Source organism: Hippocampus bargibanti, linkage group LG18 (assembly GCF_051943395.1).
Source record: "Hippocampus bargibanti isolate YZ-2025 linkage group LG18, ASM5194339v1, whole genome shotgun sequence".
NCBI lineage: Eukaryota > Metazoa > Chordata > Actinopteri > Syngnathiformes > Syngnathidae > Hippocampus > Hippocampus bargibanti.
The window spans coordinates 15896219-15913639 of record NC_142751.1 but is presented as its reverse complement, the minus strand read 5'-3'; the positions used below and the strand labels follow the sequence as shown (position 1 = coordinate 15913639).

Genomic DNA, 17421 nt, shown 5'->3' with positions numbered 1-17421 from the left:
ATAGTTCATGTCAGGGCCTTGGAAGTCCTGGGGACAGGTCCTGGGGACAGATCCCGGGGACAGATCCCGGGGACAGATCCCGGGGACAGATCTCGGGGACAGATCTCGGGGACAGATCTCGGGGACAGATCCCGCTGCCGGTGGTGCAGCGGGACTCATCCTATTTATTCCCTGCGGTCCTTTTCTAGAGCTCAATGAGAGCAGAGCTTCCGGTTGGTCCAGGAAAATTAAAGCGAGGGGGGGGGGCAAAGTAAACCGCCCGACATTTTCCCTTTTATTTACTGATAGATAATTGAAAAAGTATACAGCTGTAATTCTAGTGTTACACTTTGAGTGATATATCGGAAATCAAGCGTAAAAAAACAGGTGTTTGTTCGATGTCTTTTATTTTGAAAAAGATCCAAACTGCTCGTGTTTTAAATGTGTCTAAAGCAATTTTACTTCCGGCAGGTTTGGCGAACCTCTACGTCACAAGCACGACTAACGCCAATTTGTCTTCGGGATGCTTTCACTTTGACTGTGACAGCGGAATGTCCTTCATATTCTCTTCGGATGCCCACGGTATTTACATATACATTCACAGTAAACATCATTCAGATTATAATTTGATCATGGGTTGGTTTTAGCTTGAAAAGCCTTAAAATGTCCGGTGATTATTTTGTTTGTGCTTTTTGATTGGAGACGTGAGATAGGCTAGCTCGTGCTAGCTAACGTCGCTTACCGCAATGTCCACTTTTCTGGTCGTATTTTTTTTCCTCCCAAAATATTCGGTTATGAAATAATTTGACTGCAGACGTGGTTGTTTTTCTAACTGCCTTAGCTTGAGTTTTGTAACCTCAAAGCGTCGCTGTTCACATTTTGGCAGTGCTCCAAAACTTAGCTTGTACCTGACGTGCACATTTTTAACATGGCGCCATTGACCCACTGGTGAAAAGGACACTTTGATCCTCTGCCGTTTGATCTATAACTGCTTCATGCAACAAAGAGAGTGCAGAAAAGCGCTTCAGGTTGAATAACCGTCTTTTGCGTTGAGTCATATTATTTTTTGACTTAAAGATGGCGCCGCGAAAGTGGCTGCCTTTACAGCAGCTCCCATGTTTTTATTTCTTCGTATTCTTCTTCCTTTCGTAATTTTGCTGCTGTTGTATTTCTCCCAATTTTTTGAGCCAATTAATGTCATGCATGGCGTTGACACTTTATGGGTGTTTCTATTTTACGTCCTTTGTCGCCATCTTGCGGAATCCACATTCAACATATTGTTTCCAATTCGTGGTACAGTGTATCAGCAAATACAGTACAGATATGTGGATTTACTGGACGTCCAAATCCATATAGGAGTGTTTTTAGCCCTTCTGTAGGTGATTCTGGAATTGATTGAACATACTCTGAATGTTTATTCTTTTTTTCTCCCCCTATCGGAACCCGTAGCAGCTTTCTGGCGACCTTTGCCCCGCTTAATGCTCAATGCAACCTTAATTACCTCCCCTGGTGTTAATACCTTGTCTGGAGCTGCGGGAGGTTTCCTTATTTACAGAGTGATGTCTTTTTGCCTTCCAGGGTAACGCGACAGATGATGTGAAAGTCAAAGGCAAATCCCGCCGACCTTGGCTCAGCCTTTTTCTTCAGAGAGCGCTTTCCACTCCCCTCACTCGGAAATGTCTCTGAGAAGAACGGAGGGTGTGTCCGTTGCGCAGGCATTGGCCATGACGGTCGCAGAGATACCCGTCTTCCTTTATTCCACGTTTGGCCAGGTAATGATGGATGCGACATTGGTCACTACTAAACACATTTTTTGGTGCAAAATATTTCTCTCGTTGGTAATACAGTATCCCTGTTTGTAGATCTTTAACTCAAACAATGTACGTATTAACTCATTCACTCTAGACAATATGCAAAAAGGTGTCCGCTCCAGTGCCACAGAATATTGAGTTTTAGGACTACGTAAACATTCAATGCAGCGTAAGAAACCTTAAACTGTCTTGTTTCATCAGAAAAAAAAGTTAATCCCTAAGTTATATGGGTCGGAGTTATTTCAGCTTGAAATAGGGGTGGCTGTACAATATACAACACATACATCTTGATTGATATAGCGCTTTAACAACAGCTGAAGCTGTAGCAAAGCGCTAAGACGGACAAAAGGCAAATGCTGCCCCCTCTTGGAAGGGAAAAAAATTGCCAGAGGTCTGACCGGCGCTTTATCTGCAAGAATAACGTTTGCGATGCATCTGTTAGAACAGTCATTTCTACAAGTATTTCATGGCCGTATCTGCTCATTTCCCCCCATCAGTCCATCTTCTCTCAGCTACGACTCAGCCCGAGTTTGAAGAAGGTGTTGTTTGCCACGGCGCTGGGCAGCGTGGCGTTGGCGCTCACCGCCCACCAATTGAAGCGCCGCGGCAGGAAAAGGAAGCAGGCCGTCCGCAACGAAGATGACCAGGTGCCGCTGGGCATGCCCGAATTGCTGCTCAGGACGGGGAGGCCGTCGTCGCTAAAGAGAGGTAAGCTAGCTAGCTAGCTAGCTAGCGAGCCGCAAGGCGACGTCCAATACTTGCCGGCGTACTTTTTGGACCACTTTTGCGCACAGTTCCGCTGACGGGCCGACAGGTGATCAGCCCCAGTACTCGCAGCAACGACACACTGAGCGGCATCTCCTCCCTGGCGCCCAGTAAACATTCAAGCTCCTCGCACAGCCTGGCATCGGTAAGTGTTGACCGATTAGGCGCTAAGCGCATGTTGTATTTTGTGCAAAAATGCGTCAATATTAATTTCTTGTGAGCATTGAAACCACCTGATAAGAAGTATTTTCGATTTACACATGACACTTGAGTCTTTTTGTCGGTCATCATTTTTGGAATGCCTTTCTGCCCACAGATGCGGGTCGCGACCTCGCCAAATCAATCCGTCAACCCGCCGGCACGCCGGGAGGCCGCGGAGGCTGCGGAGGCGGAGCCAGCAGCGGTTGAGGACGCCAATGCGGATCAGCTCTATTTCATGGGTAAAGTCAAGTCTGTCATCAAGAAAATACATCTTTGGATTGGATTGAATTAGCCTTTATTAGTCTCGCAGAGGAGAAATGTACATTTCACAGCAGCAAAGTGACCCAAGTAAGAAGAAAGAAAAGGAAGACGTAGAAAAAGAAAATGCAGGGGCTGCTGTAAAGGCAGCCACTCTCGCGGCGCCATCTTGAAGTCAAAAGAACAACACAAATAAATAAATATGATAACACAAAGACACATCCATTCAATCTTGAGCACTTTCGGAACACTATTGGTTGTACGAAGCAGTTGTAGATGAAATGAGAGAGGATCAAAATGTCCTTTTCACCAGTGGATCAGGCACGTCATGGTGAAATGCGCACGTCTGCTACAAGCTAAATATTGAAAAGCAAACACAAAGCTGTAGCATCCAATTGACGAAAAGCGATCTCCTTGTCCCACGTAAATCCGCTTTAATTCCAAGCCGCGACAGTCGGCAAAGTTGCATAGAAATTGAGCGAGCAAAATGATTTTTTTGTCAGGCATGGAGCTGTTCGAGGAGGCCCTTCGAAAATGGGAGCAGGCGCTGCATGCGCGCCACGCCCGCAGCAGCCCGAGTGCCGGCGACGGCGACTTGGCGCTGCGAGGGGCAGCGTGCGGAGATGTCCCCGCGGTGAGTGACGCCTGTCAAATTGCAGCCGCGGGCTAGAGCAATTATTTACGATTATTATTATTATTTCTACCTTTAAACAGACAAAAATGTTCCACCACGCCACACGCGCCGGCATTCACTCAACCCGAAAGTCAATCAAATGGATAGAAAGCTAGCTAGCTAGCTAAGAGATAGCTAATAATAATCATCAAAATAATAATGCATTTCGTTTTCAAGCGCTTTTCAAAACTTTCAAGGTCACTTCACAGTCACAGGACAAGTTAGATAGCTAGAGCTAGATAGCTTAGCTAGCTAATAGATTTTAAACGGCGTCACCTGAAAATGGCTCTGGATTGTCACCCCGCCTAACTGGAGACCCGATTGGGGCGATTCTTTTGAGAAATTAGCCCCGCTATTACATAAGAGTCGGATGGAACAAATGTATTTTTTTGCTGCGGGCATTTTATTCCAAATGTTTCATTCAGATGGAAGCTCATAATAAAATGTTTGCCGACAAACTGGAGACGCTTCTGCATCGGGCGTACCACCTGCAGGAGGATTTCGGCGGTAGCATTCCCACCGACAGTTTGATGGCTGACTTTGGTAGGACATTGCCCCTCCCCCCCCAAAAAATAGCCTGGCATTTTTATATCTCTTTGGTGGCCATTTTGATGACAAAGTTTGTTTTTGCGTATCGTACATTAATGTGCTGTTGTAATCCCGCCCGCCCCCCCTGTAGAAAGCGAAGGCACGCTTATTTTACCCCCGCTGGACAGTTTCTCCGTGTTGCCGGACGACGACGCTGCCACCGTGTCATCCGAAGATTCTTTCTTCTCTGCCGTGGAGGTCAGCTTTGTTTCATTGAACGTGGTCACCACGCCGACCGCCACGTGAATGCGCTTTGAGATATTTTTTGGTGGATGTATAGATACTTGATTGCATTTCACGACAAGACCCCTACCCGCTCCAAAAGCCCGCCGCTCTCTACGAGGAAGCTTTGGCTCGCGTCAGGGAGGAACGGGTGCCATGCAGGGTACTGAGGTACAGAAGGAGCACGAGAAACACATGGTTTTGTCATGATACACGGATTGTATTTTCTCTCAAACGTGCCTCCTCACTCGACATTTCATCCATTTTGTTCAATAGTGTGGCTTCTGATTTTTGGCATACATACAATTTTGACACCAATTACATTTCCCATTTTATTTCCCTGTTTTATCTCTATATAGATCTATCTTGCTATCATTTATTTATGTATGTATGTATGTATTGATGTCTTTATTTTCTCAGGACTGAACTCCTTGAATGTTCCGGTGACCAAGACTTCCTGGCCAAGCTCCACTGTGTGAGACAGGCCTTCCAGGTGGGTTTACTTCCACGTTACACCACGGCTCGACGCTATGAGCGCTTTGTTCCAGCTTCAGCTGTTGTAAAATCACAATATAAATCAATGTGTATGTATTGTATTTTGTACAGCCGCCCCCGTTTCTAGTTTAGATAACTCCTGACCCTTTTAACTTAGGAATTATTTTTTTTACTGATGAAAGAAGAGAGTCCAAGATTTCTTAAGCTGAATTGAATGTTTATGTAGTCCTAAAAGTCAATATTCTGTGGGTCGTGCAATTTGAGTGAAAATGACACAAACTGTGGCATTGAATGAGTTAACAACACTCACACACAAAAAACCCAAAAGAAAAATACATTTGGTGCTCATCCCCTCCTGACTTTTGTCACTTAGGTGCTGTTACTGGACGAGACGCACCGCACGTTCTTCATGGAGACGGGCAAGCAAATGATTGCCGGCTTAATGGTGAAGGCCAATAAGGTGAAGCTAGCGCCGTTGTCGTTGACGTGACAGTGAACCTGCATTTATGACGAGGGTTGCCATCCAGAATGGGCCACGATACAAAAACCTCTGCGACGTTTGCATCGAGGGCGTCAGTCATAATTTGCCGCCTACGACATATAGAGCTCGCAACAAACTAATGAAAAAGTAGTTTTCACATTTCAAGTCAAAAATGACTTTTACTGTGGTTTACACGGGGCAATTTGAAATTAAGGTTTGGACTTTAACTAGCATCATTGCACTTGATATGCTTGATTTGCTTTTGCGGGCCGAATAAAGGGTTGCGGCGGGCCGGATTTGGCCCCCGGGTCTTGATTTGGACACCCGTGATTTTTGTTTTCCCTCCTTTGCGCTCAATAATGGTCCTGTGATATTTTTACTCAGAGTCCTAAAGCCTTCCTGGAGAGCTACGAGGACATGCTGCTGTATACTCAGCGAGAGGAGACGTGGGCTTTCACCAAGATGGAGCTGCAGGACCGCGGGGTGAGCCTCTTTCTGTCACGGCTCGCGTTGCGCTCTGTCCAATCGCTGGACAACATACAGACGCGACTGCGTATTTGAAAGGTGGTGTGCATGAGCTTCTTCGATATCGTGCTGGACTTCATCCTGATGGATGCCTTCGAAGACCTGGATAAGCCGCCCTCGTCCGTGGTGGCCGTGCTGAGGAACCGATGGCTCTCAGATAGCTTTAAAGAAACGGTGAGTTTGACCCACGGCATCCATCGGCTTACGTGCAATTGTGATCCTCGTGTGTCTTTTTATTTGATCGGATTGATTTTCCAGGCCCTGGCCACAGCTTGCTGGTCGGTGTTAAAAGCAAAAAGACGCCTTCTTCTGGTTCCCGACGGCTTCATCGCCCACTTCTATGCCATATCGGAGCATGTGAGCCCCGTTTTAGCTTTTGGGTTTTTGGGACCCCTGCAGCACTTTAGCGAAGTGTGTACTATTTTCAAGGTGAGAACATCTCCGTTATTTAGAGGACCGTGTTTTCTGGAATATAAGGCACACCTTCAATGAATGATATGCACGTACAGCGATACCTCGGTTTACCAACGCTTTAGCTAACCAACTTTTCGCCCGACGAACATTCAATTTGCCAGAATATAATCTTGGCATACCAACGAGTTTTTGGGAAACGCACAGAGCGTCACACAATAGCCACACACACCACACGGCCGAACGTTGGCTGGCAGACACACTTTTTGCCTTACGCACACTTTCTGGGAACCGATTAAGTTTGTCAACCGAGGTCTCGCTGTATTGTACGGATTGACTTTTTCGGTAAGGCATTAGAAGGGGCACCTTCAAAGACCGACATATTTTAAAACGTTTTCCATACATAAGGCGCGGCGGATTATAAGGCCCACGCTCGGCTTTCTTTTAGGTGCGCCTCATAGTGCCGAAAATACGGCGCATGAATGTTTTACGGAAAGATTTGAGCGAAAAGAAGCTTAAGAGTTTGTCTCCTTTTCTGCCGCAGCAACAAATCGTGCAGTACCTCAAGGACATGTTTGACCACGACAAGGTGCGCTTCACCTCAGTGCCGTGCCTGGCCGAGGACATCCTAAAACTCTCGCACCGCCGCGGCGACATCCTGATGGGCTACCTGGGCATCGACGGGCTCCGGGAGCTCAACGGCGGCCCGCCTGGCGACATGCGGGCACCCCACTAAATTGCGGGCTTGCCACTCTTATTTATCAGATTAGCGGCTACTATCAACGAGTCTATCGTGGAACTAAAGACGCGGCAGCCTCGACGTATATATCACACAACTTATTACTTTTTGGGTATTTCCTGGTAAAGATGTACTCAATTCCAATGCTGACATTTTCTATTAATTCTACTTGATTCTTGTTGAACTGCAGCTATTCATTCCAGTCTTGTGGGATCGGCACCATATGTTCCTCTGGACCCAATGAAGAGTTGCAAGATGCAATCCTAAATGAAAGCCAAGCATTTCAAACGCTTGTACCGTACTCACACCAAATGGAGGACAGTTTCAAGATGAACCTCAAATGCATCGGAGGTTGAGGTGGATTTCTTCAGGGAAAAGAAAGTTCAACAAATGCGGCTTTTATGTCATTTAGTGCAATGTCATAGTGGAGGGATACGTTTGAAGCTCCATCGGTGCGCTTTCATGGCCTTTAATCACGCCATGTGTCATGCATATGGTCACGGTGTGATGAACATTCTATAGAAGAGGATTTTTTTTTTGCCCACAAAACGAGAGAATGACTTAACCTGGCTTTGTGGTTGTGATTTTTCTGCTTTCCCTTTTATTTATAGCTTTTGTCCACGTGTGCAATAAGATTTTCAATGTACTGGTCCACGTTACAAAGTTTAATATGCATAAGAAAGGGGTCAAGTTACACACAAAAAGGCGACATTGATTCGTATTTCGGGGTCTTGCGTGGTGAATAGATATACTATATTGCAGTCCACGAAATTAACTTAATCACATCTATAATATTATGCAGATGATTTGTAATTGCCAAAACGCAAAGGGAAAAAATGTCTTGCCCTCCCTCGCCGTGCCTTTTTGATTTTCTTTCCAATGCCTGTAAAAAGTGTAAATGGATGTTGATTGTCTGTATTAAATGTTATTTTTGTCTATTAAATAATACAACGCTGCTGATTATTTACCTAAATGTGATAATGGTGTGTTTGTTTTTTTTTAGAGTTTATTCATTCAATAAGTTGTCTATGGACTCCCGCTTGCCTCGCCCTATGATTGGTTGGCGCCAGGCTCCCCCGGCTCGCCATTGGTTGGCCTCGCGGGATGGGCGTGTCTCACGATTGCCCGGTGGCTGTGTCCGGGCAAGATGGCGTCGGAAGAGCAGTGCTCGGCGCCGCCTCGGTGGCGATCCATATCGCTAACGCACGTCGAGTTCGCAGAAGGTGAGTCGATTTGACGTTGTCGTTCCCGACGCTCGTTTGACGGCGTGGCCTATTTTCGTGTCTCGTCCTCCTTGAATGGAAAACAGCAGTCGTCCGGGTTTGCCAAATTGTGCGCCGCAGTGAAGCGCGGAACGTTCCCGTGGCTGCTAAATAGTGAGAAAACACGCATGCGCACTTGGCATCAATGGGCACAATGAAGGCTAGTGAGTTAGCATGTTGGATGAGTTCACATCGGCGTTTATTTCCTATTCCCGAATTCCCGAAAACACACCACACGTGCCGAGCTGGTCTCATATTTAATACTCTGTGGAAAATGAAAGTCAAAGTCTTGTTTTGTGTTGTCAAACCGTTTCTTTGAGGAGAGTCGCGAACGTTGACGCTAATCTGACTGGCCTGGTCACTAGCGCCAACCTTAATAAACAGCACGATGCAAATCAAACCTCTGAAGATGGAGTACACTGATTTGCTGTGGCGACCCCTTGAAGGGAAAAGAAGAAGAAGAAGATTCAAAGATTGAAGAACTACTGCCATGTGACAGTGTTTCCCCAAACGCAAGATCAGTGCAAAACAATTAACAAATAAAGTCGTGGGTGAATTTGTAATGTAGTCAGTTTCTAGTTGTGTGTTATTCCTTTTTTTCTTTTTTAAGACTTTTAACTAAAGAAAGCACGAAAAAAAAACGATTTGGGACATATGATGGAAAGAATATGATAACCAAAATGACGTCATTAACAGGTTTTTTTTTTAATAGTATCCCTGCCTGGATAATTCCTAAAAAATGCTCACCAAAAATGTATATATCGTAACTTTTAAGTGGAGAATGATTCCGCAACAATTCCGAATGACCTTCCCTAACGACCACTTTGCGTCTTGTGGCTCCTTGTTGTTGTTTCAGGTGACCTGACAGGACACGTGCTTGCCTACATGAGTCTCCTGCCCGTTGCCATCCTCGTGGGCTTTGTCACGCTCATCGTGTTTAAACGAGAGCTGCACACGGTAGGTGGAAGTCACAAGCGTTTTGCTGCCTTTGTAAACGGCATTGTAGTGCCTTCTTTTCAGACATTTTAAAGCGTTGAAAGATTTGACAAGGGGATAAAACTCTTTATAACAAATTGCAGTGGTTTGTCTATATTGTGGCTTTGTCATTATTGCGGGTGGGTCTAACATATCCTGCAATACAGTGAGACCTCAGTTTCCGTACTTAATTATTTTGCACAAAGTGTTTGTAAGGCCATATTATTATTATTATATTCTCGTGAATGTAATGTTCACCATGCGAAAAGTTGGTAAGCTAAAGCGTTTGTCAAGTGAGGTATCGGTGTAGTGCAACCATTGAGTGTGTCTCTGCAGATTTCCTTCTTCGGTGGGCTGACCCTCAACGAGGGCGTGAACTGGACGCTCAAACACATATTGAGGGAGCCGCGGCCCTGTGCAGGTACGCAAAACGACAATGGCCTTTTAGTAGCACGTGAAATTAGCGCGGAAAACCATGAAAGATGATCACGAGGACCCCATCCATAAAATACGCCACCTGAAAGATGATTCTTTTTGGATGCTGCAGTGAGTGACATTATCATTTGTGGGCAGGGTCTCATTCCGCGCTGACCACCGACTACGGAATGCCGTCCAGTCATTCCCAACTCATCTGGTTCTTTGTTGTTTACTTCTTTCTTTTTCTTTATTTAAGGTATGTGTGACACAAACGTGTGCTTTGAAAAAGTCGAAAAAAAAAAACATCCAAATCCTTTTTTTTTTTGGTGCCGTGAATAAAACGCCACCCAGGTTACGCATTCAGATTGTATTTCAACAAGGGGGTGTAGACTTTTGCTATGGACTTTTTGTCTGTCATTGCATTGCCCGCTTGCGACCCCTTCAGAATGCATCAGACGAACAACGCTCGTTGCGTGGACCTTCTGTGGAGACATGTCCTGTCCATCGTCTTACTGGGCGTGGCCCTCGCCGTCTCCTACAGCAGGTGTGGCCCCGCCTCCTCCAAAACCCAAACGCTTCATTTTAAAATTGCTCCATTAAATGTGTGTGTGTGTGTGTATTTATCAGTACCTTTTGATGTTGTGTATTCCAGGGTGTATCTTCTGTACCACACGTGGAGGCAGGTGTTTTACGGCGGCGTGGCAGGTAGCGCCATGGGCGTGCTGTGGTTCTTCGTCACGCAGGAGCTGCTCACGCCCTTCTTCCCCAAAATTGCAGCATGGTAAGACCACGCCCACTTTTTCAAAAGATTCAATCAGATCACCGATTGGAAAATATTGACAGGATTGATTGAAATACGAGTAATTCAACATGTTTATGTCACGCCAACACAGCCATATTTATTTCTGGGTTTTTATTTACTCATTTTTTAAGAATATACAGAGCGGCTTTTTCAAAGAGAACTTGAAAACAAGCTCTTTGAATAGGAATACGTGGAGTCCAGGAATATAAGCTAATAATGTTTTTTAATAATTAGCAAAAATCTAAAAGATATTTAAATATTTTTTACAAATATTAATAATTCAACATTTTCAGGTCATGCCAACAAAACCGTATTTATTTTTTTAATTGACTTCATTATTTTTTTTTCTTGTTAAAATAAAATCGCATAATGTTGTTTAAAACTAATTATAATAATTAGCAAAAATCCAAAAGATATTTAAATCATTTTAACAAATATTAATAATTCAACATTTTCAGGCCGTGCCAACAAATCCATATTTATGTATTTTTTAATAGACTTTATTATTATTATAATAATTTTTGTATTGTCAGGCCTGTGTCCGAGTACTTCCTGGTTCGCGACACCAGCCTGATTCCCAACATCTTGTGGTTCGAGTACACTGTGACCCGCTCGGAGGCCAGGTCAAGCTCACCGCACTTTAAAATTGTCATCATAAATGTAATTTCATATTTATTATCCTTTTGGAACATTTATGTCGTGTTTCAGGAACAGACAACGAAAACTCGGAACAAAACTGCAGTGAGTCCCTCACACGTATCTGACATCAAAACACCGGAGGACTTGTGGAGTCGGGTTGCCAGGTTGGTGGGGGATGTTGTGGCACTCAGTTTGTACACGCACGCATTCGCACACACGCACACACTCCTCCTTTTTCCGTCTCCTCCGTCCGTCCGTCCGTCCGTCCGTGCAAGAGGCCGAGTATTGAAACGATTGATGGACTTGAAATGGAGACTTTCCACCACTTTCATATTAGCATGATTTTTTTCCCCCTTGTCCATATTTTGACACGGGCGTGATTTTTCTTTTTTTCCTTAACCTTGAAAAAAAAATCATTTATCGCGAGAAAAAAAAAGTGCACTTTGGTTGAAAAAAAAAACCCTGAAAACAGAAGTAACTAATGAATGATGATCGCGTCGCCAGGCCTTTTTCGTCAGGTTCATGAGAGTCATTGTTATACAACGACAGCGCTTTGCGCCACTTTTGTAAAATTTGCCATCTGTGCAATTACCGTATTTTCTGGAATATAAGGCACACCTTCTACCAATGACATATTTAACAAACATTTTCCATACATAAGGTGCACCGCATTATAAGGGGCACCGTCAATGAATGACATTTTCAAACGTTTTCCATACATAAGGCGTTATGAGGCGTTATGAGTCAGCTTTTGAGAAAAACAAATCTTTTGTTTTCGGTGCGCCCAATAGTGCAGAAAATACGGTAATTCCTTCTCTCAATTGTAGCCCCTTAATGAGCATTTGTGTGTCAATCCACGTTTACGAAAAATTATTGGTCATTTTTGGACCCAGGTGTTTATTTTTTACTATTTTTCCATGCCTCAATCACGTCGTCGTAGCAACCTGGAAGCACAATTCTAGGACTTTTTTTTAATGATCATTTCCTTTTTTTTTAAACACCAATCAATTCCAAGACAACATTCCATGTCTTTTTCAAGAGTGCACGATCATGACTGCAGGAGTACTTTTTCTTTTGATCGTGTTTTGATGAAAGGGAAAATATGAATCTAAATCCATCAAGAAGGTTGGCTGCAGCATGTGATGATGTGGAAATTTCTGGAAATTCATGAGCACTGGCGATTAAAGTGTCATATCATGAGAATCAAAAAAAAAGGGAAGTTGAATGATGTATTTTTTTGTTTCTTGTGTACTCTAAATCAGGCTGAATAAACGTGTTTACGTACAAAGTTACGTTTCCGGTGTCACGTCTGAAATGCGAGTCGGCGCCTCGCCGAGGATGACGTGCAACCTTTCAAATGTCTTTTTTTCATCAGTAGCATGCGGGGGCGGCGTCCTAATTTGATGAAATAATCAGGCAATATTTGACAATAACTGCAAATTGAAATGGTTGTCTGAAAAGATACGCGTGAAAATTCAAATCTCACGAGACTTCAGCCCAGTCCCCAAAGTAAGATTGACTCCGCAGGCGTGTTCAACTCCACTTTCTTTTTAATATGAATTACATTTTTAGCAGTCCATTCAAGCAACCGCTAGATGGCAGTATAGCCCCTGGGGTGAGTTATGTTACTTGTCCGTTTTTTTAGAAAACAAAAACATTTAAAGCCCGTTTCGATTATTAATAAACGTAATAAAAAAACAGTCATCTAAGACAAATAACACATTCACTTGTAACAAATTGTTAACCTTAAGGCATAATTGGCAACGTCGTTTTTATACATTTATTTTTTGTACTGCTTATTTTTTAGTTAGTACTATGTTTTATGTTTATTAACATTGAACCTTGTTAAAGTAAGCATATATAAATACTCATTCTTTGCTGCCGTGAAATGTAAACTTCTCCACTGTGAGAAAAGGCTAATCTAATCTCATTAAAATATTCCTCAATTCCTGTTCATGTCTCCTATTTTTGGCAACGACTTTAAAATCCCCCTGTTGCTGAACCAAACCCATAAACTATTACTAAATACAGGTCAAATCCGACTTGCGACCGAGTACATTGCGATCAAACGGTCGTAAATTGAAACCTATTCAAAATGTTGAAGAGAGACTGGGAGGCCAAAGGAGTGGAAAACTCCCCCCTCTGGTGCCATCACACGGTCGATTGCTGTGCGAGCGTGAGCGCTGGCTGGCTGGCTGGCCAAAATTGTCGTACGCGTTGCCGGCCTGCTAGCGCGTTGCGGTGCCAGGCGTAGAATTAACATTTTTAAAAATCGGGTCTGGAGGTCATTCATGGGTGGTCGTAAGTCGGATGTTACCGGTACATGACATCATATATTATTAATAATAATACATTTCATTTATAAGCGCCTTTCAAAACTCTCAAGGACACTTTACAGTCACAGGATATTTTTTCTGCGGGTGAGCAGCGGCAGCCACAAGGAAGATATGAAATAATGTAAAAAAGTGTACTTGGATCTGATAAAAAAAAAAAGAAAAAACAATGTAGTAAAAAGTGGCCAATATGTGCCAACATGTGCCAATAGCAATCACATGTTGCATCCATTTTGACCAAGCATTGTCCTCTCTGCAAAAGGTCGCATGGTTGGATACTTTTGTGTTTGGTCCTGTAATTGTTTCTTTCTGCACCAGCAGCTTTCTGTGATCAGATTCATAGAAAAAAAAAAAGCTGAGCTTGCCCCTCATCAATTTTGCATGGGGCCTCGCTTCACATTTGTGCGATGATTTCAGTGGCGCTGCTCAAGAATCAAAATCCCCTGATAAATAAAAATGCCTTCCTGATGAACAAACATTCTCCAAAACAAACTGGAGCGTGTGGCGGCGGATGATAGAAATTTCTTCATCTCAGGTTTTCTGAGGTGTCACCAAACAAACAAAAAAATTCTTGAAAATACCTGAAAAGTACTCGCATAAAAGTGGAAACCTATCTAACAATTCTTTAAAATCAGAGCCTTTAAAAGCGTTTATTTAGGTTAGGGACGCGGATGTGAAATCCCCCAAAAGTTGTTTCCCTTTCATCAACTTTGCCGTAAGGTATTTTGTGATCTAATCCGACCAACTGCCAATCGACCTTCCAGCGAGCGGGAAGACAACAAATGCTGGCGGAGGTACGTACGTATTAATGAGCTATGTGAGAACATTTGTTTGTTTTTGGAAAAGGATTCTTGTTATCGGGGATTATAACTGAAAGTTTTCTCACTATAATGAGAGCCTTAAAAAAACAACAAAAAGATGGCACGTGTGAAAACTGTACTGGTCCAAAATGTATAGCTGCCATTTTGTTCAATTTCTGGATATCTGATAGTCGTATGCTGTTTTTTGCTTCATTTGTTTTTGAGGATTTTCTCTTCACAGCATTCAGGCACACCATCAGAACCCCCACCCCCGAGCCACCCCCAAAAAAATCACATTTAAAAATTACAAAAAAATTCATCTCCACATACAACATGATGTTTCTATTATACTGCCCCCACGTGGCCAATGTATGCACAACAGAAGATTCAGCACACTATTCATTAAACTGAAGCAAAAACAAAAAGTGACAAAAATCTTGACTGTATCTTTCGATTTAAAAAAAGGGTCTCCCTTTACTGCCCCCCCCCCCACCCCCTCCACAAAAATGCCAGCCGCTCATAATTTAGCACGCTGCTAAAGATAGCGCAGAAGTGCGGTCCAACATGCCCTCGCAGTCAATGGGGACAAACGGCAAAGCAGACCTGCTTGCAGATGGCTCTCTTAGGCGCCCCGTAGGCGCCCCGTAGGCGGCCTGCTGGCGAGGTGCTCAGATTACACAAGTAACCTTCTTATCCTCTATTTTCGCAACACGCGCACACCAGCGCCAAATACTATTCAAGCGTATACTCTGTCCGGTAAGATGGGGTCTATTGGGTAAAGAAAACAGGAACGTTTGAAAGAATACTAAAAATAGAGGAGAGTAAACCCCGCCCTCTATTTATAATAATGTGAATCCACTGTTTATGGAACTTTGGGGACCACTGATTTACACCTACAGAAAGCTATGGGGGTTGGTTAATTTTATAATATGCAGGTAACATCCGACTTACGACCGAGTTCCGTTCCGACTAAACGGTCCTAAGTCGAAATGGTCGTAAGTTGAAACCCATTTGAAATGTGGAATAGAGACTCGTAGGCTAAATGACTGGCAAACTCTCCCCTCTGGTGCCGTCACACGGTCGATTGCTGTGCGAGTGCGAGATGCCGGCTGGCTGGCCAAAACTGTCGGAGGCGTTGCCGGCCTGCTGGCGCGTTGCGGTGCCAGGCCTAGAATTAAAATGGAAACAAATAGGGTCTGGAGTTTGTGCTCGTACGGGTGGTCGTAAGTTGGAGGTTCTATCTTTAGCCATGATTATTGATTGTAAGATGATATATCCGAATTTTTACAAGCCTCTTTAAGGTGGGGGCGGTTGTCATTTTGTTCGTATGACGCCATGAGATATTATTTCGGATGCGCTCCCGGAATGTAATTCTAAACGGCTGTTGACCGTGGTGCACTTGAACTATATTCATGTGAAGTGGATTTGACAGATCTCATTAGTTTGAAGACATCTTAACTGGGGTGTATTACATATACGTGCCCCCTCGTGGCTCTGTAGCAATGTTCAAAAGCCCTCCAATCAATCTGAAATTTTAAATGGCCGCCTGCTGCTGTTTTTTTTTACTTCTCCCGCTTAACCTTGGAAGCCTTTTGCACGTCTAAAGTCTCGGGTAATTGAAGTCCCGCGCAGCTCTTGACGCATGTTTCTCGACTTAAGATGGCAGTCACAGGCGAGATCAAGATTCTCCTTCCAACAACAAATGGCGGCTTGGGAAAGGCCAGGATCTCAGACACGTTGTGATAATGTCACCCCTCGCAATGCGTCGCCCAGGATACGCTATTCCATCTGGGTTGTACAACCTCTTTGTTGACTTCCAAAAAATTCCAGGGATGTCTACGCGGGAACTTTCCAACTGGAATCATTTCCCCCATTTTAACGTCCCGTGGAAATGTAGCAGCAATGTTCCAATTTTCTCGAGTGAAGAAAAGAAGCTGGGCCGAATAAGGCGCGGCGCCGCTTACTGACGGAACGTTGGCGAACCAACTGGAGGAATATGCATATGATTTTTCACAGCGCTGCAGCATCGGCTCAGCCTGCGCATGAAATATTCATCCACGTGGGTGGAGGGTGCAGCTTACATCACTCCATTTTTTTCTTTTTCTCACAGGTGACGCCTCAACATTCGCCTGTAACACGTTGACGCGGGCTGTGGCTTACACTTTTGGTGTTTTTGGACTTCAAAAAAGCAACATCTCGCTTCTCGGTTTGGTGTGCGGTATGAGGGCACTTCCAACCATTACAAAAGAAACACAATCTTGCTAGCTTGCTACATGTAATTATGCTAGTGGCTGTGGGGGGAGTTACTCTATCTACTTTTTTTATCAGTATATAAGGCGCACGCAAAAGCCTCCATTTTCCTCAAAAGATGACCTTGCGCCTTATAGGCACTAATATTGAGCCTCAACAGGTCTGGCAACTACTATCAGCAGCCAGCCGGCGACTCCTTTCCCTCGTAGAAGAACTCGTGCATGTGTAACACCAGCCTCGACTGCAGCGCCTTATGTGGCGTGCCTTATACGTATTTGGAAAACCTTTATGTATTTATATATTATATTTGGAAAATGTTTTTCTTTCATTGAAGGTGTGCCGGTGCACCTTATACGCTGGAAAATACGGTAATTGAATTGAATGATGTGAACTGGAAGCCATTTTGACGAGGAAATGGACAAAATGGCTTCCTCCCAACTGTTCACTTAGTTGTTGTGTGAACAATTTAATTTTGGTACAATTTTTTCAGTGTGGCATCATTTGTATGGTCTTGTTCCGTTTTTAAAATGCTATTTATATATGTGTGTATTTATTATTTATTTGTTTATTCGTTTATGTATTTATTGATTTGTTTTTTATTCGTTTATTTTGATCTATATCTATCTTTCTATGTATTTATTTATTTATGATTTTATGTATTTATTTTTTGAAAGCGTTGGAGACGTCATAGTTTACACCGGATGGACGCTGGGCAGCTACTTTCACTTTGCTAATGAGCAAACTGGCGAGTAATTTGATTTGGACACGTGGTTCGAATCGTGGACAAAACATACA

General features: G+C 43.7%; 2 protein-coding genes across 3 annotated transcripts; both read left to right on the top strand.

The window, feature by feature from the left end:
• The first annotated feature begins 440 nt into the window (after positions 1-440).
• On the top strand, positions 441-8103 carry miga2 (mitoguardin 2). Of its 2 annotated transcripts, none has more exons than XM_089020723.1 (15): positions 441-561; positions 1558-1751; positions 2288-2498; positions 2585-2700; positions 2872-2995; positions 3518-3648; positions 4113-4230; positions 4367-4473; positions 4556-4668; positions 4918-4990; positions 5366-5452; positions 5858-5956; positions 6038-6172; positions 6257-6355; positions 6954-8103. In XM_089020723.1, the coding sequence occupies exons 2-15, from the start codon at positions 1656-1658 to the stop codon at positions 7143-7145; spliced, it is 1701 nt and encodes a 566-aa protein (XP_088876849.1). In that variant the 5' UTR covers positions 441-561; positions 1558-1655; the 3' UTR covers positions 7146-8103. The 2 variants fall into 2 exon arrangements, with proteins under 2 accessions (XP_088876849.1, XP_088876848.1); XM_089020722.1 differs by having other exon boundaries at positions 6257-6427.
• A 42-nt stretch (positions 8104-8145) lies between these two features.
• On the top strand, positions 8146-12535 carry dolpp1 (dolichyldiphosphatase 1). The gene is made up of 8 exons (XM_089020724.1): positions 8146-8371; positions 9267-9367; positions 9722-9806; positions 9959-10058; positions 10248-10346; positions 10455-10583; positions 11138-11227; positions 11313-12535. Exons 1-8 carry the CDS (start codon positions 8296-8298, stop codon positions 11347-11349), a joined length of 717 nt encoding a protein of 238 aa, XP_088876850.1. The 5' UTR covers positions 8146-8295; the 3' UTR covers positions 11350-12535.
• The last annotated feature ends 4886 nt before the right edge of the window (positions 12536-17421 follow it).